Source organism: Erythranthe guttata, chromosome 12 (genome assembly GCF_056151865.1).
Source record: "Erythranthe guttata isolate IM_541 chromosome 12, IM_541, whole genome shotgun sequence".
In the NCBI taxonomy this organism is placed as follows: domain Eukaryota; kingdom Viridiplantae; phylum Streptophyta; class Magnoliopsida; order Lamiales; family Phrymaceae; genus Erythranthe; species Erythranthe guttata.
In genome coordinates, this window is record NC_142544.1 from 13,907,704 (window position 1) to 13,929,100 (window position 21,397).

The 21,397-nt window shown below is 35.6% G+C and overlaps 1 protein-coding gene and 1 long non-coding RNA gene across 2 annotated transcripts in view; one reads left to right on the forward strand and one right to left on the reverse strand.

Moving 5' to 3' along the window:
* Nucleotides 1-21,397, forward strand: part of LOC148766533 (uncharacterized) — a 53,311-nt gene that overhangs the window by 6,001 nt on the left and 25,913 nt on the right. The window lies entirely within an intron of this gene.
* On the reverse strand, nucleotides 14,144-17,999 carry LOC148766534 (uncharacterized). The gene is made up of 5 exons (XM_088826709.1): nucleotides 17,347-17,999; nucleotides 16,816-17,064; nucleotides 15,772-15,833; nucleotides 14,673-14,878; nucleotides 14,144-14,184 (listed from the first exon to the last, which is right to left on the reverse strand). Exons 1-5 carry the CDS (start codon nucleotides 17,992-17,994, stop codon nucleotides 14,144-14,146), a joined length of 1,206 nt encoding a protein of 401 aa, XP_088682835.1. The 5' UTR covers nucleotides 17,995-17,999.

The following is a 21,397-nucleotide window of genomic DNA, read 5'->3' on the forward strand; positions in this document are numbered from 1 at the left end:
GTTTTGATTAACAAGGAACTTTCTTGACAAAAGACTTTCCTTTGTTTCACAACTCTTCTTCCTTACGTGAGAATAAAAATAACCTAATGGGCTATACATTTGCACAGGGCTCTACTATTCAAAAGGAAGTATAAAAGGAGGAGCATCAACGTCTTTGGAGGCCGTCCCTTTTATTTTTGAGAGAAAAATTATTTTCTGCTCTTACGTTGCTGCTCCAGACCTTTTGATCTTAATCGAGAGAAGAATTCAGAGAAAATATATTTTTTCCTCTCGTTTTTATTGCTCCATCGTGATACGTGATTTTCATAGAAAATATATCGGCTTCAAGGCTTTGTGGTGAAGACACCAAGATTCAACGAGTATCACAAGTTTGCTTCGTCTACATAAAAAGAAGATCGGTTCTTCGGGAGAGGGGCTTAAACAGATCTCGGGAGGAGATCGATCCGCCGACTGAGGGATTCAGCGTTGAAGGGAGTTCAACCGTGCGGAGCAAGGGACGTGCTGCAAATTGAAGATTTATAATTCAGCGTAGTATACAAGAACGGCGTCAACAAAGAGGGAGTCTTTGTATTTTGATTAAGTCCTATTATTGTATTCGTAAAACTAAAAATTAGTAAATTTCATTTGCAGGTCCCCGTGGATGTAGGGTACAATTGTATCCGAACCATATTAAAATTTGTGTCTCGTTTATTTCTGTTTTTACGAACTGCTTCACGAACTGTTGCAACACTTCACGCAACAGTAACGAAAAACTGAATCTGGCACAAATAATTTATATCTGCACGAAATAAATTCTAACAGGTGCAAATTCAGATAGCAATACATTTCATACAATGGTGCAAGATCGAGTTAAGCCATATGAAACCTTTTTGTTTTTCTTTTCAGAAAGAACATAAAACATATTGAACTTTCAGAAACCTCATCATCAATACCCATATTTATGGCGGAAATATACATTGTGGTTTTCAACCATCTGCCCAATAAACACACAATCAGGTGCCGAATGTTATTATATGTAGATCAAAATACGTTGTGGTTCTCATTTATCATTTCTGATCTTTTTTTCTTTTCACGCTTCTCCTCTCTCTTTTACTTTGCTATTTTTTTCTCTTTTCGAATTCCCATCAAAATCTCTTTTTGTTTCTCTCTCTATCGATCCGGAGGCGAAGAACAAGATCAGTCGTCGGCGCCTCTAGAACGACGCTCTTCTCCTTCTGCTTTTCTTGGAGATGGCTTTTTTCGTTGCGTGTTGCCGGAACAAGTACGAGGAATATGACTTTTTCGTCGATTTGTTGCCGGAATCGAATTTTGATGAGTGGTGGTTCTACTTTGGTTCGTGGTGCGGGTTGTGATTTAATTTATTTGTAATAAAAAACCGTCAGGATATCGAAGTGGGGGTGGTGATGGTGTGGCGTGGCGGCGGTGAAGTGACGATGGGGAGGCAGATCTAGGGTTTTTGGTGGATGAGGCGGAGTCTGCACAGGTAGAGAAATTCGCGCAGGCTGTACCCTTAATCGACTACGTGTTTTGGTAGTCAATTAAGTTAATCGACTATGCTCTGGTAGTCGATTAAAGTATTATTCGACTGTTTTGGTAGTCATTTAAGGTTACTCGATTTCATTTCTTAATTCATTTTTTGATTTTTGTGCTGTGATTCCGATTTATATAAATTAATTACAATTTATCTATATCATTTGTTTTGTAAAAGATATGTTGATTTTCGTTTTTATGCAGTTGTGTTTTTTTTTTAGTAGTCAGTTTCTTAATTGACTATACTTCATTATAGTTTATTAATATATCTGATAGAGAAAAAGAAAAGAGATAAAAAACAACATAAAAATAAAAAAATAAAAAAATAATAAAAAAAAGCTGAAGCACATAGTAGGTGATAGTGCTGATGAGATGGAAAAATAATTGGTTGAAATTAGAAGTGAATTAGGCTGCGACATCAATTATTGAATTTTTGTTATGTACACCTGATGTAATAAATTAAAGGAATGTGGATGTTCTTTAGTAAATTCATTTTATTTTTCTCCTAATTCTATGTTAATTCGAATTTTTTTTTTATCCTTTGAATTTGGTATTATTATTGTTGAAAGTGTATTTTTAGCTATGAGTATCATAGAGAGTGAATGGTTCAATTGTTAGAAAATGAAACTCGAAAGAACCAATTGTAATTTGTAAGGAGTTTAAATAATTATATGTTGAGATTACTAATATGCATTTTCCTCACGTATAAATTACCGTTAGTATACAATGTCGCATTTTGTTGAACAGTGGTTCCAGATATCGATCCACAGGGACCTGTAGATTCACATGCTGGGTAAATTAATAATATAATCGTTATATTATCTAGCCGATCGTAAATGGTTGGAATGGTGATAAACCCTAGATTAATAACAAACAAGGTTGAGAACATGCAAATATATAGAATATACGTAAATAGAATAGCGACAAATCTAAACGGGAGGGTTTCGATTTAAAAGGGACTTCTAGGGCAAAATCCACCAATGTATAATCAACAAAGATCTACAAATCCGTTATCTAAAGTCAAGTTCCTATTCGTTAACCCAGACGCTAAAATACTCAAACCCCCGTCTTCAGTGTAGTTAGAGTCTACCCACAGGTCCGACGTTCCGTTCAGAACCTGATATTAAGAGCATTTGGGTCAAGTCCTTAAGAGCTACCTGATGTGCATGTCTCCGTTTCCACAACCCGAGCTATGTTTTCCTAACTTCGAACAAGAAATCCTCTCTCGTGTTCATTTCTATTTAATATCAATCCAAGAGATGATCAATCAATCAGAAGCATTTAATACAAGAAAACATAAACGAAATCAAAATACGACAAATAGATAATAGAGATGGAGATCGAAATCAATATATACAAGGTTTCATTACCCTAGAAGAAAATGTTCTTAATTCATGACAAACATAGTGTCAAAAGAATGTACACAAGAAATGAAGAACAAAACGTAAACAAATTGCGTAAGAAAAACCCAAGTCGAAACCCCATGTTGAAGATTTCCGCAAATAACTGTTGAAAACCGTAAAAAGTCATAGAAGAATGAAGAATGAAAGGGCCTTCCTATTTTTAGTTAATGCAAAGCTTCCTCAAGAAGTTTTGCATTAAAAATATCTTTTCTCGAAAATTGTGGCCACATCGCGATACGGAGTTGCTGGATCGCGATCTGGCGGCCTCTGGGAACTGCCCACCGCCATGCCAGATCGCGATACGGAGTAATGTATCGCGATCTGGGTCTAAAGCAAAACTGCGAGACCCCCCAGATCGCGATACGGAGTGTTGGATCGCGCTCTGGATCTTGAGCGAAAAGCCTACTGTGACAACCCCCAAATTGCGATACGGGATTGTTGGATCGCGATCTGGTTCTTGAGAGAAAAGCCAACTGTGACAACCCCTAGATTGCGATACGGGATTGCTGGATCGCCATCTGGGTCTGGATCATGAAGCCTACTGTGACAACCCCAGATCGCGATACGCATATCCTTTATCGATATCTGGGTCTTTTTGGCCACTTAATTTGGCTTGAAAAATCGATTTTCCTTTCAAATGGCTTCGACTCGGCAAAAATAGCTAACAAAACCTCTAAAAAAAAAAAAAAACGCATAATATGTACAAATAAAGCCGAAACTCGGACGAACGAAGACCAAAACTCGAAGATTCGATAAATAAAAATCGTGCAAAATGAACACTTATCACAGACCCCACGGATTTCATCAAATTTTAGATTAAATAAAAAAAATAAGAATATCTCACCATTTCATCATTTATAGGAAATGAGATTTGGTTTGGTCTTCCATGGCATTTCACTATATATGTCAACAAAATATAATTTTAATTTTTATCCTTGTGTTTTAGTGTACATCCTCAAAAGACAGCATACAAATGATGAGCAACGTTAGAAAGAGCCAAGTTCTTATGCAAAAGCAACATAAAAAATACTTCAATATTCAGAACAAAAGAGAAGTATGTGCACATTTATTTGTGAGACTTACACATAAAAATTAAAATAGAAAAATTAAAACGTGAAAGAAAAAAAATTAAAGGTTGTTGAGCAAGATATAGATGCTATGAGAAAATATTTGAGTAATCTCACACTCTTTAGCAAATAATTGTAGAGTAATAAGAAACAAGTCATCATTGATAGTGAAATTAGGTCAAGAGCTCCTAGGAATTTGAATCTTAATGCATTAGGGCAGAGGAAGCTATGATGAATTTGAAATTCGTTTCACTTGTTATTTGACATAAAATAATTGCACCTCTTTCATTGTTTTGTTTGATGTTTTGGCCTTCTCTTTTGTATAATAAAAAGAATTGAATACCCTTCAAACCCATTTAGCTTATTGTGTTAATAGGTGAAAACATAAATTAGTGTTAATGTGTTGACCTATTGTTGGGCTAGATACCTAACACGCAAGGGCACGTATCGTAAACAAGTAGTAAGAGTGCACTCGCGAGAGTCGGATGTCGATCCCACAGGGAATACTCAAATTACCTAATCCTAAGTACCAAATTCTAACAATTATGATTTTTATCCAGCCTACGCAAGGTTGTCAATATTAATCAACTAAATAAATTAAACTAATTATAAAAGCAAATAAACACGAGAATATATCAATAAAAACGGATCAATGATTTTATCTTCCCCCTATGCGATAATTTAATACCCAATTAATCTCAATCATGCAAGTTACGATTCCCGATTATTATCCCGAGACACTCAATTACTCATAACCCGCTGTCGCGTGTATTATTAGTCTATTATTTATGACCAATTCACTATATGTTTATGCAAATCAATTATGAATGAAGCATTAAATAACAAGTCTCGTAAACGGCTACCTAAGGTATTATCTATATGTCTACGATAATACATGCAATTGACACATTCATCCGGTGAAAACTACTCGAAGGCTCTTCTATCCTTGTTCTAATTATTAAAACGATCTGTCAATCAATTCTAACAATAACACACAGCGACATAAATTAGCTACGTTCATGCACTAAATAAGATCAGATACAAGAACTACTCATGGAATTAAACTTGCATAATATTAGAAAAATAAGTTTGAATCACCACATAGGGTTCTAATAAGATCCTAGGTTAAAAACTTAGCTACTCGTAATTCTTATGATAAGACAAATAGAATAAATAAAATAAATAAGAAAAACTATGCTTGAGTCTTCGTTGATCTTCGTTCTTCACGTTTTGTGGCGTAAAATTTCTTGCTTATGGTTTAATGACTTGTTGTTTTTATAGGCTTTTCTTGATAAGGAAGAACTGGAAACCTAATAGGAATCAATTTCCGCCACTTTCCCCCATCAAGATTTGTTCGTCGATTTGTGCCATGTTGGAGTCCGAATTTTGGAATGTTGTGTAAACACGAATTGTAGCCCTTGAAATCAGCTTTCCAATGCCGCCGAAATCAGCTGATTTGGAGTTCGTATGAGAGAGATATGCTTGAAATGGTGGACATTGCCAAAGATGTGGCGAGATTACTTATTCCAATTTGATTTATTTCCTTATTTGCAACTTTTTCCTTTCTTTTTGATCTTTTTTCTTCATGGACACCTAATTCTCGTTTTTCACCTATAAAAGACAAAATCAATCAATTAAAGCACAAATATAATTAAATCTAAACAAAAGATCCATGTAAAATAAACGTATTGTGTGTCGAATCTACACTCAACACACCCCCATACTTGAACTTTTGCTTGTCCTCAAGCAATATCTAGCAACTTGCAAAGCCACGAAATCAATAAATGCATCTCATTATATAAATTATATGGTCTTCACGTTTTCAGAACTTGCAATTGTTATGACACTTCTCGAAAATTTACAAGCTTAAAATTCAAAGAAAGTTAATTGCTTACCATTGCCAAGAACCAAAAATCATGTTATCGCTTCAAGCATCTAATATTTGTAATCTAAAAATAGAGAAAATTTCTACTTACGTAATAATATTTGACTCCAAAGACTCACCGGATTTTTTTACTCCGCTAATATCGAATAATGAACTATTGGGATCATTGGGACTTTTTGGCTTTCAATTGTTGGGCTCTTTGGTGCAAGGTAGAAAATATGGGTATAAGTGGCTACTCTTCTCCTTTCGATTTTCTCATTATTGAAAAAAGAGTTGCACTAAGCAAGATTCTTATCTTCTTTTCTTGAATCGAGGTATTTTTGCTGAGATTTGAAGATTTGGTTTTTTGGAATTATGTTTTTTCACCTCTGAGGGCTTATTACCCTACTCGATTCTCTAGAGTTCAAAAGTCTCCACTTTTGCTCTTGAGGCATGGTTCGAGTTTTTATTTGAATAATTTCGCATGTCCTTTTTTTCCCTTCTAGTTCTCTTCACCTTCTTTTTTTTTTCTTTTTTTTTCGAGAAGAAGAAAACGTAACAAATTTTCCAACCGAACCCCAAGGGATATTTTTTCAAGAAATCCTCCATCTAATATACCCACTTTAATATGGCTAAAAGAAAGAACACCGTTTCTCCAAGGCACAATCAAGGTTCTAGTGATAAATATGTTAAAGGTAGGCTTGAAAGGCTCAAACGGTTCAAAGATGGCCCAAATCACTTCCCAAATTGCTCAAGAATTTAATATTTCACTTTGTAAATTCCTAAGACAAGTTCTAAAACCGAATAGCATATGATTTAGCATAAATTAATTCCACGTCTTAAATCACAAAACTTTCAACCAAAGCAAGGCATAATTCGTGATTCCTAACAATGACTCCTTCCTACGACACTTTGAATCAAAATCTCACCAAAATTCGATCACAATCAAGATACCGCAAGCAATTTCATTAGTAAACACTAACCATCTCTCATCATTATGATTCATCGAAGCATTTATCTTAACCACAATTTTTTTTTTTGTTTTTTTTTTCCAAAGCAATAAATAAACTAAAACAAAAAATCCTAAGGCATGCAAACTAAGAAATTTTCACATAAAAACAAGTAATTTTCCACGCCCAAACTTAAAATTTACATTGCCCTCAATGTAATTAGTACGAAGTTTAAGGATAGAATACACCTGATTAGTCGAAAGGTCCTTCTCTGGGATGCACTCTTTGATGTTCGTTTGCTCCACCTTTAATGTCTGATCCCTTAGTATTTGATTTTCGACCTGAAAATTAAAACAAGATTAAATTATTAGTTTGCGCATGCTAAAATCCTAAGAAAAATAAAAGCAAAGAAAAATACGAAAATCGATAAATGCTCGGGTTGCCTCCCGAGAAGCGCTAAGTTTTAAGTCTTCAGCAAGACTTTGCTTCTTAAAACTGTTATGTCCAATCCACAGCCTTGTAGATTGCACATCCATCAATTTTCTGTATTACATCTCTTTCAACCAATGCATGGACAGGGTTGCAATATGGGAGTGTCCACATCCACCTTAGTTGGCACCCTTCTTTGTTGGTAAGCAATCGGTACAATATCAAGGTAGGATGTTCGTCATCCGCTTCCTCAAATCGGTATACAAAAATATCCAGTCTGCCTATAACCTTCACCTCAAACACATTAGCCTTCAAATCAACCACTATTGATGCCTTCAATTCCACATTTAATTTTGATCAACGATAGGGTCCACAACCACTACCAAAAAAATGGGCTTTTGTGACAACCAATTTTGACAGTAAATTGATGAAAATCTGTCACAAATGGTGTTTTGTGGCGGACGTGTGACTGAATGGTTCCGTAAGGAAAGGCCTCGTCACTAAATTATTTGGTGACAGATAATTTCAATCTGTCACGATAATGTGACGAAAAATTCAGTCACAACGAAAAATTATCGTGTCACAAATATGCTGGTCAACGCTCTCATATTTTGTGACGGACTCTGTCACAAACAATTTATCCTCGTCATTAATCTGTCATCATTCATCCGTCATATATGCTGTCACAAAGAATCTGTCACATACATTCGTCACAAATTTTTAGTCACAATATCAATCAAGCTGTCACAAACACGTCAGAAGTTTTCGTCACAATTCCACAATTAATATTAAAATGACAATTATATTAATATTTTTTTCGTATAATATATTTTAGACATTGTATTCCAAATATCTTTAAAATTTCATTCAAACAAAAAAAAAATGTAACACAAAAACAACAAAATACCACAAAGTGTAAATGATTATGAAACAAAATATCATTTCTTTTACAATATTTCTACATCTGCAGCTAAAACAGCGCGCTAAAATTGTACTACGAATGACAAGCCATAATTAATATCTTATTACAAAACATTGTTCTCTTTTGTGTTCTACAATCATTTATGTTCCATTTTTTTTCAGTCGCTGCCATCTTTTTCGCCCAACTCTTTTGCTTCCAACATCCGAAGACCGTGAAATCATATTCTACCTTTCTATACATCACATACCTTGAACACTCAACAGTTGAATTTTGACTATCTTTCAAATTTGGCAATTTCATCGCGTATCGGGGTAGCATATGGTCCGTGCCGAGCAATAGTCCCACATCTGCATCACTCTATGAATAATCTGAACTGCTTCTGAATATCTAACACAAAAAAGAGGAGATTAAAATTAAACCAAGTCTAACTTAATTATCATGAAACAAATCACCAAAAGAAAATTACTTGTACTGAAAAGTTCAAAATAAAAGTAATTTACTGCATCATACGAACATAACTAGGACATACATAGAGAAATCTATTGCATAATCACTTAAGGGAATAAACGACAGTGTTCTTCAGCAAAGACTTCAAAAAATGGACCGAGTAGGATGAGTCGTTAGTAGTACATATAAATAAAGAACATAGCATAATGAAATTCTGATCAAATAGTCAATTAGAGAACAATAAACAAGCTTATTGGTTGATACACTTAAACAAAATCCCTTTCAAGGAGCAAAGATTGTCTACGGAGTATTAAAGATGAAACATTTACCTTATAAAATATGAAAGAATTTATGGTCCCGAATTCGTATTATACAGAGATGTTATCTAAAATGTTATGACACTTGAGACAACATGCAGCGGAAATATAAAGATTAAAAGACAATGCTCAGAATTAAAAATGTTCACAAGTAAAGACTTGTGAACTTGCCCTTTACAGGACGGAAAAATATATTAAAAACAGTATTCTAAGAATACAAACAGAAGAGTGCGAAAACTTCTTCCTTATAAATGAATCTTTTTCAAGATCACTCTTACAACCAAATCTAGATACTAAAAGAAAAATATTAAAAATTCTAGATTTCAAAGAATGTACTCATAAAGAGTACGTACAACAGATCCTAGAAAACACACTAAAATTCTCGAGATTAAAACTTCAGCTCTATTTTTTGTTTCCTCAAAATCTGTACAAATCTTGAGTCTTGAGTTGGGTATTTATAGACTTGCCAAGCTTCCACTTCTCAGCCCATGATCTGCAAGAAAACCAACCACAAGAGCACTCAAGATAATGGGTTAGTGGGTTAGTTTGGAAGTTAAGATAAATTCCATAATTAAATCCACTAAGCACTACTTAACCCCACTTAGCCCACTAACTAAGATTTAGTTTAGAGTTTAAGAAAAGTTAAAAACACATTGTGAAATTAATTCACGTGTTTCAAACTCCCCCTTTTTAACTTTCTGATCAAAACTAAATCGTAGTCAAAGACTCCCCCTGAGATATTGCTTGAACTCCCCCTGAATTTGATACCATTTGAAAAACATAGAAAAAATAAATTAAAACCAAATTCAGCAAGATAGTCCAACAAAAGAAATAACCAAAGTGCAGTCCTAAACAAAAGTTCAGAGGGAAAATAAACAAAACACAAAACAAAAACAGAATATTGTTTATGACAACAATCTAAAGTAAAATATCCAGAGTCTCCAAGGTCTCCTCAGTATCAGCAGCTGCTGCTCCTCCATCACTAGATCAACTGCTTTCTTCTTGAGCTTCACCCTCTTTCTTTGCTTCCTCTTCATTGATTGCTTGCTCTCTGCCTCTAGCATCCATAGGGTGAGATGTTCCTGCTTCAGCTTCATGATCTTTTTCTCCCCCTTTTTGATCAGAAAGAGCCTTCTTAATCAGCTCCACCATGGACTGATGATAGGTAATCTGAGCTAGAGAATGAGTAAGCTGCTGCAATAGAAGATCTCTAGGAACAGACACAAGAAGGTTAGAAGTGTTGTCAACATGAGGAGCAACACCTTCAACACCAGGATTATTTTGACCTGATTCACTTGAGAGAAAATTATCTCCATTCCAGGGAAGATCTTGGACATGAGGAGCTCTTAGAAAATTTTGAGAAACAGTGATCATGCCTTGTGGAGTGTGAAGATATTCTGAGTCATCTTGGCCCAAGTTTTGAGAGAGTAAGATGGAATAGATGAGAGAGGGATAGGGGAGGTGAGTGGAGGGTGAAATTTTCTGGGCAAGATGACCAATAGTATCAAAGAACAGTTTGCCAAAATCCACTGGTAAACCCATCCCCAATTTGTACATGAGTACAGCATGAGGCTTAGTTACCACAGAGACATTTTTGGATGGAATCCAATTAGTCACTGTGAGTCTAAACAGGACAGAGTAAAAAGCAGTAAGTTGAGACACTTGGAATTTTCTTGGGTGTGCAGGCCAACTTTTTAAACGATTTCCAGAAATAACTTTGCAAATTTCAGTAAAATCACCATAATTATCCTCATCAATCACAGTAGGAGTTTGTAAATGAGAGTTGATAATTTTGGGTGAAAAAGAAAAAATGGAATTGCGCACAAAAACTTTGCCAAAGTTTGAAGAATTTTTCTTTAAAAAAGAAGTTTGCAAATTGGCATAAAATTCCTTCACAACCATGGGATCATAAGAGCAGGCAGTCTCAACTAGGTTAAGGATTTTTCTTTGATGAAGAAAAGCAGTTATCCTATGCCTATCAAATTCTTCCTTAGAAATTTTCTTTTCCTCAATGAATTGACAATTCATGACTTGAGGACTCAACAGTGAATCAGATTCAAAATAAAAATTTGGACTGAAGGCATTGGTTACCTCAAAAGGGGTTGACAAATTCTTCCCATCCAAGTCTGGTTCTTCTTCTTCTGAAGAATCATCATCTTCTGAATCTTCAAGCTCATCAGAGACATATGCTGGTTCAGGTGATGCAGCAGGTGGGGCAACACCTTCTTCCTGCTGAGAAGAGTCTTCAGATGATTCACTGTCAGAATCAGAGGAAGGTAAATTCTTACGAAAAGCAGCTAGAGGAACCTCCCAGCTATCAGCACTTTTCTCTGGTTCTTCAGCTTGAGGAGGAGATGTATCTGCTTGAACTGCTGCTTCTGCCAAGGTTTCCAGAGGGTCAGCAAGAGGTACTGATGGAGTTTCTTCAGTAGTGGTGAACTCCTGAGCATCAACTGTGGGAATGTCAACATGCTCTGCAGAAGACATCCCAGAATAATCAGGCATTTCTTCATCCTGATAGGGAGCAGCACCCTCAGCAGCATTCTGAGGAACATTTGTTGAAGCAGTGGGTGCAGCAGCATCTTCTGGAACAGGTGCAGCAACACCTTCAGAAATAGGTGTAGCAACATCTTCAGGAACAGAATGTGGAGAGGCTGCTGTTGCCATGCTGGGCTGTGATGTCTCCCCCTGAGTTGATGCTGGGGAAGGTGAGTTGTTGGATGATGACTCGGAGGAGCTGGAGGACAAGGCTTGAGCCTGTGGTGCAGCAAAGGTAGGATCCCCTGCTTCATCATCAGTTTCTTCATCTACCAGATGAAGACCTCTTCGTGGATTTGACTGAACTGGAGTGCGACCACCTCTGCCTCCTCTTCTTCCACCTCTGCTTCCTCTCCGGGGAGAGTTTTCTCCTCTCCGGCGTTGTGGCACCGCAGTATTCAGATCTGGGAAAAGGTTTGTGCGCTTGGACCGGCGGGTTGGAAACCTTCCGGCGGTGGAAGATGGACCCACAAAATCAAAATTGTCTGGGTCAATCGGGTTCAGCTCATCTCCGGGCTCAATGTAGCTGATTGGTACAGCTTCAAAGTTGATTGGATGAACGATGATGGCCAGATTTGGGTCTGCTGGTACAGGTGCTGCAGCATCGTTGTGAACATCACCATCGGCGGCTGGAGGAGGATTTCTAGGTGGGGATGCCATGATACAGTAGATGAAGGAGAATAGTTTCTTTGTGCTTATGATTTTTGAGTGTGAATTTTTGAGAGAATAAGCACGAAATTTATAAGCCCTAATTTTGTTTGAAGAAAGAAAGAAAAATTGAAGTGGAGAAGGTGAAGAAGTGGTGTGCGTTTTTCTTGGGGAGAGTGTGATTAAGGAGAATAATATTTCCTTGGCAGTTTAAAGAAAAACCGTGACACATGGCACAATAAGGAGTGGACTTAGTGGAAAAATAAGAGATTAACCCATGTACCCATGACCCATATAAATAGGGATAATTCAAAAAAAATAAAACCGTAGCACTCATGAAATATTCACAAAAATAGAAAAAACACATTTATTAATGATTAATAGTGAGAAAAAAAATAGCTGACTGGCATAGATACAATTATACATATATTTATTATATTTCTTTATATATATATATATATATATATATATATATATATATATATATATATATATATATATATATATATATATATATATATTTTTTTTTTTTTATTTTTTTATTTTTTTTTATAATATATTAATATATATATAAACTCTTATTTTCAAGTCAAACAATTCACATGGAACATGATCAAGTGTTCAGTTTGAAGGTTCCTCAGTTACTAAGATATGACTATCAAAATAGAGGAGTTTGACTTATGTGAGTGTAATTATTGGCTAAATGTTTACATGAAGCATGATCACGTTTCAAGGTGAAAGACTTCCAGTTACTGATTTAGAAAATAATACACCACAGTGAAGTCATTTTTTAATGAAGCTAATGCTTCAGTAAATGTGTTGCAGCTTAAGATATTTGATGAGGTGCTGCAACACGTTTCAGGACATGTTTATTGAGTACACATCCCGAGAGATTTTCTGAGTTTTGAAAACCTCTCATAATCTAATGTCTTTGTAAAGATGTCAGCCAGCTGATCTTCTGTAGGAATGTACTTTAAGCACACAATATTTTTCTCAACTATATCACGAATAAAATGATGTTTAATATCTATGTGTTTAGTTCGTGAGTGTTGAACAGGATTTTTTGAAATGTCAATAGCACTTGAATTATCACAATATATGGTCAGGGTATCACTGGTTAACCCATAATCCCCCAACATTTGTTTCATCCAAATAAGTTGACCACAACACCCTCCAGCAGCTACATATTCTGATTCAGCTGTTGAAAGAGATACACAGTTTTGCTTTCTACTAAACCAAGAAACTAGATTATTCCCCAAAAAGAAACATGCACCTGAAGTGCTTTTTCTGTCACTAATATCCCCAGCCCAATCAGAATCACTAAAGCCTATCAAGTTTGTATTTGTGTCTTTGAAAAACTGAATCCCTAAGTCTACTGTACCTGCAACATACCTAATAATCCTCTTCACAGCTTTAAGATGAGTGACCTTGGGATTAGCTTGATATCTGGCACACACACAAACACTAAACATAATGTCAGGCCTGCTTGCTGTTAGATACAGAAGGCTTCCAATCATGCTTCTGTAGAGAGTGCTGTCGACATCTTCTGCAACATCATCCTTAGACAGTTTTTGGCTGGAACCCATTGGAGTTTTCATGTGCTTGGCTGATTCCAACTCAAACCTTTTGACCAGATTGAGAGCATACTTCTTTTGATTCACAAACATTCCTTCACCTGTCTGTTTGATTTGGAGTCCTAAGAAGTAATTCAACTCCCCTACCATAATCATTTCAAAAGTGTGAGACATAGAATCTACAAAAGACTGCAAAAGGTTAGCACACGTAGAGCCAAAAACAATATCATCAACATATATCTGAACAATAATGATATGATTATTTGTTCTTTTAATAAATAGAGTTCTATCTGCCTCTCCTCTATTGAATTGTATGTCAAGTAAGAAGTCAGTGAGTCTTTGATACCAAGCTCTAGGAGCTTGTTTAAGACCATACAGTGCCTTCTTAAGCTTGAAAACATGATTAGGCTTGGCAGAATCTTCAAAACCCTTGGGTTGTTCTACATATGCTTCCTCATTCAGAACCCCATTCAGAAATGCACTTTTGATATCCATCTGATACAGTTTGATTTTAAGAAAGCAGGCTATAGCAAGAAGTAATCTAATAGATTCAATTCTAGCTACTGGAGCAAAAGTCTCATCAAAGTCTATACCCTCAATTTGGGTATAACCTTGTGCTACTAACCTAGCCTTATTTCTAACCGCTGTACCTTTTTCATCAGTTTTGTTTTTGAAGATCCACTTAGTTCCTATCACATTTACATGATTTGGTCTGGGAACTAAGTACCAAACATCATTTCTGACGAACTGATTCAACTCTTCATGCATTGCATTTACCCAGAATTCATCCTTCAGAGCTTCTGCAATATTTCTTGGTTCTACTGAGGACACAAAACAAGTGGTTCCAGTTAGTGCACATTCAGAAGATAAATTTGCAAATCTTACCATATCTCTGTAGTTTACTCTCTCTTTTCTTCTGGTCCTCATTCCATCAAAGATATCTCCCACTACTTGAGTAGATGGGTGATTTTTCTGAATTCTACTTGAGGGTTCCTTTCTGCAGACATCAAGGGTTGGCTGCAATTCAGTTTCTGGATGGTGTGCTGAGTCCGATGTGGTAACATTTGGCTCAGCACCTTCTTCTCTCGGACCTGGATTGTCTGTATCTGGATCATCTGTGGTAGAAATGACATCTTCGGTTGTTTCTCTTTCAGCAATTAAATCATCAACTTCATCTTCAGCTGTTTTACTGCGAAGATCAACAAAATCGTCAAATACCACATTTACAGATTCAATAATGGTTCGAGTTCTTAGATTATATACTCTATAAGCATGACTGTTGTTAGAGTATCCCATAAACAAACTCAAATCACTTTTTGAATCAAATTTAGCTAAGTGATCTCTATCATTTAGAACATAGCAGACACATCCAAACACATGCATGTATTCTAGATTAGGTTTCTTACCATAAAGAATTTCATATGAAGTCATCATAGATCCTAATCTTAGATACACACGATTTGAGATGTGACAAGCTGTGTTGACAGCCTCAGCCCAAAACCTTTTAGATAGATTTTTTGCACTCATCATCACCCTAGCCATTTCTTGGATGGTTCGGTTTTTTCTTTCAGCAATGCCATTTTGCTGAGGAGTTTTTGGAGCAGAAAATTCATGCTTTATACCCTTTTTATTACAAAATGCAAGAAATAAAGCATTCTCAAATTCTTTTCCATGATCAGATCTAATTCTACGAACAGAAACTAGAAATTGAGTTTTCACAAACCTGTACAGATTTCTGAACACTTCAAAAGTGTCTGATTTTTCTCTTAAAGAATACACCCAAGTATACCTTGAAAAATCATCAACACATACAAAGACATATTTTTTACCACCTAGACTTTCTACCTCTATAGGACCCATAAGGTCCATATGTACAAGTTCAAAACACATAGTGGTACCAACGTGTTGTAACACTTTGTGTGGTACTCTGGTTTGCTTTCCCTTCTGGCATATTCCACATATAGGAATATCCTTGATCTTGAGATCTGGTACTCCTCTTATGGCATTGTATTTGTTGAGCAGCTTCAGATTTTTGAAGTTTGTGTGTCCTAGCTTCTGGTGCCATAGCTCTACTTCACTTACTCTTGAGCTCTTGCAAGATATGGTGTCACCAGTTTGATAGCAATTATCCATTGATCTGGAACCTGTCAATACACAGTGATTTCGGTTATCAAACACAGAGCAACAGTATTTGTCAAACTCTACACGTAGATCATCATCACACAATTGACTGATACTGATAAGGTTTGACCCCAATCCTTCAACATACAGGACATTTGAAAGTTTTGGGAGTCCCTTAATACTGAGTGTTCCACGTCCAACCACTTTGCCTTTAGCTCCTCCTCCATAGGTTACACGTCCTCCATTAAGTGTGTGGTAGTTTGATAGAAATTCCTTTGTTCCTGTCATGTGCCTAGAGCATCCACTATCAAAGTACCATGAACCTGAAATGTTAGCATTTAAGGAGGTGTATACTGCTTTGCACAAAAGTTTACCTTTGGGAGTCCATATTTTACACTCCCTTTTGGTAGATTCTACCTTTTTCTTTGAGGTGTTCCTTGAGGTGTTGTGGATTATTTTATACAACATTTTGTCACTGCTGAGTTTTTCACAAAATGGACGAATGTGTCCTGGTGAGAAACAATAATGACAAATATAACCTCTTATTCTGGAATCTGGAGTGGTGACTGTGGACTTCCTGCAATCCTTTCTGTTTGCACCCTTTTCTTTTACAAAGACAATTTCTTTCTTCTTAACTGGCTTCATTTGTTTTTTGAACCCTAGCCCTTCATGTTTGTAGTGCTTTTCCATTGACACAATCTCTTCGAGTTTAGTTGTGCCAGTGTTCATCCTCTTGATTGCTAGAGTTGCCTTTTTGAGTTCTTCTTTCACTTTTGCCAGTTCAAGATCCTTCTTGGTGATTCCAACCTCCAAATGTGTGATTGTTTCTTTGAGGGAGGAATTTTCCTTGTTGGCTGCATCTAGAGCTTGAGTCTTCTTCTCCAAGTTTCTGATCAGCTTCTTACACATTTCTTCATCATCACTAACTGCTTCATTACTGGATTCTGCTGCATTCACAGAAATAGAGTTTAAACATGTATAATGATCAGTATTTAACTCACAAACTGAAAGTGTTTCAGAAGGTGTTGCAGCATCCAGAGAGACTCCTTGGGATTCTGTTTCAGAGAGACTTTCAGTGAGATATCTGACAGAAAGAGCTTGTTTAGAGGATTGATGTTCCTCTGTCTGTTCAGGTTGTTCTTCCTCCTCATCACTGACAGCACAAATCAAACTCATTCCTCTCCTTCTCAAGGTATTTGCACATTCATTAGCATAATGTCCAAATCCTGAACAGGCCCTGCATTTAATATGATCTAAGTTAGGTGGTTCAGAATTTGAACGAATAAAAGAAGAATTTTTTAAATTGTTTTGAGAAGGTGTTTGAGAAAGTGTTCTCTGTGGAATCGATCTGTTCCGGGGCTGAGTTTGTCGATTTTGTGGAGACCCTTCTGGAAATAACTGTCTGGGCTTGATTCCACTTCGTCTGTACGCCCTATTGAATTTCTGAATCTGAAATTCCACATTGTTGAGGCATTCTTCTGCATCATCATCATATTCCGAAGCAACATCTTCCTTTTCTAATTCTGCCTGGAGTGCATTTGAGATAGCCTTTCCTTTCTCCTTTCTTTGATCTTCGAAGTTCATCTCTCTGGACTTGAGACTACCAATTAACTCGTCCAGCCGTAGAGATGATGTATCTTTAGCCTCCTCAATAGCAGTAACTGTCATGTTGAACCTTTCTGGAAGAGTTCTCAATACCTTATTCACTAGTGTCTCGTTGCTCAATGGACCACCTAAGGATTGAAATTCATTAGCCAAATCAATCAACTTCTCATTGTACTGAGAAATTGTTTCAGTTTCCTCCATTCTCAGTCTCTCAAATTTGGAAGAGAGTAATCTGAGCTTGGTTCTTTTGACACTATCTGATCCCTCACAATGTAGCTGAAGAATTTCCCAAGCATCCTTTGCAGAAGTGCATACAGAGATTAATTTAAACATTGTTAAATCTACTGAATTAAAAATTGCATTTAACGCCTTTGAGTTTTGGTTAGCATTTGATAGATCGTCTGGTGTCCACCGTAATTCTGGAGTTGGAAAAACATCTCCGTCCACATCTGTGATAGTTGGTGGCTTCCATCCAGTGAGAATAGATCTCCATGCTCTCTCATCAATGGCTTTGATGTACGCCCTCATCTTGCCTTTCCAGTAGGTGTAGTTCGTGCCATCAAGTACAGGAGGTCGCATAGAAGCAGTCATCTGAGTATCCATCACGAATTCGTTTCTGTAAAGAAAATAGGAACAAACACTTAGTATACGTCAAGTGTTGGCTCTTGATGCCAATTGAAAGAATTTATGGTCCCGAATTCGTATTATACAGAGATGTTATCTAAAATGTTATGACAATTGAGACAACATGCAGCGGAAATATAAAGATTAAAAGACAATGCTCAGAATTAAAAATGTTCACAAGTAAAGACTTGTGAACTTGCCCTTTACAGGACGGAAAAATATATTAAAAACAGTATTCTAAGAATACAAACAGAAGAGTGCGAAAACTTCTTCCTTATGAATGAATCTTTTTCAAGATCACTCTTACAACCAAATCTAGATACTAAAAGAAAAATATTAAAAATTCTAGATTTCAAAGAATGTACTCATAAAGAGTACATACAACAGATCCTAGAAAACACACTAAAATTCTCGAGATTAAAACTTCAGCTCTATTTTTTGTTTCCTCAAAATCTGTACAAATCTTGAGTCTTGAGTTGGGTATTTATAGACTTGCCAAGCTTCCACTTCTCAGCCCATGATCTGCAAGAAAACCAACCACAAGAGCACTCAAGATAATGGGTTAGTGGGTTAGTTTGGAAGTTAAGATAAATTCCATAATTAAATCCACTAAGCACTACTTAACCCCACTTAGCCCACTAACTAAGATTTAGTTTAGAGTTTAAGAAAAGTTAAAAACACATTGTGAAATTAATTCACGTGTTTCAAAATACTTCCGCTTCGCCCAACTACTCAATAGAATACCTAAATTTCCAGTAGTTAAATGACTTTTGTCAATCAAAAAATATATTATCTATGAACTGAAATGTATAAAAAATAAAAGCTATACCTGTAGCTTAATGTGGAAAACACGACAAAAGATCTCTGACGGTAAACTGCACATTGGTATCCTGTAATTCAATTACTCATTTGTAGATGCCTCCAACTAAAATATCCCACAAACAACATTAGTTCAAACATCAATCGGAAATTAAAAAGCGGGGGGGGGGGGGGGGGGGGGGGGGGGGGGATTGGTTTATTTTCATTTAGTTTCTTTGTTTGTAACACTTATTGTTTACCTATAAACGAATCACCCAATAAACATAAGAAAGTATAGCAGATCTTACTATGACGATGGTTCGCCGTCGCCGACGTGTTGTTGCCTAACAAACAACAGAAATCGATTACGCCATTGAAGATGTGTTGTTGCCTAGTAGTGGAAATCAATTACGCCACCACAAAATCCTGAAAATCTGAATGTTAGAGTTGAGAAAATCGAATTGCAAAACCCACCACCCAGCCCTAATTGTAGCGCGAGTGTGTTAGTGTGTGTGAGTACAGTGTTGTTTTGTAATGCCCGATGTTCTTTGAGTTATGTAGTGCGACTAGTGGGCCTCAACCCCATTAGTGGGCCTTGGGGGTTAATCAATTGTTATTAGAATATGGAGTATAATTAAAACTTCATTTGATAATTTTTGTATGTTATCAATTTCTTTTATTGTGGGTGTGATATTTTAATTTTTTTTTATATATTTTCACGAAACAAAATATAAACATAAGAAACAATAATTTTCCGGCGTTGACTTTTTCGATTTTTTTTTTTCTTTCTTTCTGTAACCTTTTTTTTTCGTTTAAACAACAATATTGTTGTGATTGACGGTAATATTAACTATATTACTGTTAAACAGAGTAAAATTAAACTAAACTACTGTTTAACACATTAATATTGCTATATTAAACTCTAGCACAGTAATATTAACACAACAAAACTCATTATTATTGTGTAATAGAGTAATATTACTATGTTGACCGTTCAACAAATGTAAAAATTATAAAAAACCAAAAGAATTAATATTACTGTGAGTGACAGTAATATTACTATAACAACATAATATTACCGTCAACCACAGTAATATTACAATAATCGACAGTAATATTATTACGTTACTCCATGAATAACACAAACAAACAAAAAATCCAAACAAAATAATAATATTGATGTGGTTGACAGCAATATTACTATAACAACAGTAATATTACCGTCAACCACAATAATATTATTGTGTTTACAGTAATATTACAATAATAGACAGTAATATTATTACGTTACTCCGTGAATAACTTAAACAAAACAAAAAACCCAAAAAAATAATAATATTGATGTTGTTGACAGTAATATTATTGTGTTTACAGTTATTTTACTGTCAACGACAGTAATATAATTACGTTGACTTGTCAACAAATAAAACAAAAAAAAACAAAAAAAAATTAATAATAATAATATTACATTAATTTACTGTCAACGGCAGCACAATTACATAAATGTATTGTCAACGGCAGTACAATTACGTTAATTTACTGTCATTGACAGTATAATTACGTTAATTTACTGTCAGTGACAGCACAATTACGGTCAACGTTTAGCGGCGGACGTAAAAAAAAAAAAAACCAAAAAAACCACTAAAAATAGCCAACGCCGGAAACCGGCGAAAAAATTCGAAAGAAAAGAAAAGAAAAAAGAAAAAAAAAATAACCACCGGTCAGCGCCGGAATCCGGCGGCAAAAAACAATTTTGAGAAAAAAAAATGTTTGAGAAAAAAAAAAGTTTTGGGTCAAAATTGAATAATTTGTGAAATTTGGGGTCAAATTGAGATTAAATTAAGTTAAATGATGAAATTGGAGCATATTAAAATATGCTCCAAAAAAAAGTCAAAATTGAATTTTTGTGGTCAAAATTGTGTTTTTGTGGACAAAATTGATTAAATTGGGGTTACAATTAAGAATTGGGTATAAATGGTTGAGGGTAATTGTTGAGTGTAGATATTACACTCAATACGTTTACTTTACGTGGATCTTTTGTTTAGATTTAATTATATTTGTGCTTTAATTGATTGATTTTGTGTTTTATAGGTGAAAAACGAGAATTAGGTGTCCATGAAGGAAAAAAGATCAAAAAGAAAGGAAAAAGTTGTAAATAAGGAAACAAATCAAATTGGAAGAAGGAATCTCGCCACAGCTTTGACAGTGTCCACGATTTCGAGCATATCTCTCTCATACAAACTCCGAATTAGGTGATTTTGGCGGCATTGGAAAGCTAATTTCAAGGGCTACAATTCTTATTTACACAACATTCCAAAATTCGGACTCCAACATTGCGCAAATCGACAAACAAATCCTGATGGGGGAAAGTGGCGGAAATTGAATCCTATTAGGTTTCTACTACTTCCTTATCAAGAAAAGCCTATAAAAGCAACAAGTCTCTACACCATAAGCACGAAATTTTACACCACAAAACACGAAGAACGAAGATCAACGAAGACTCAAGCATAGTTTTTCTTATTTCTTTTATTTTTATTTTGTTTATCATAAGAATTACGAG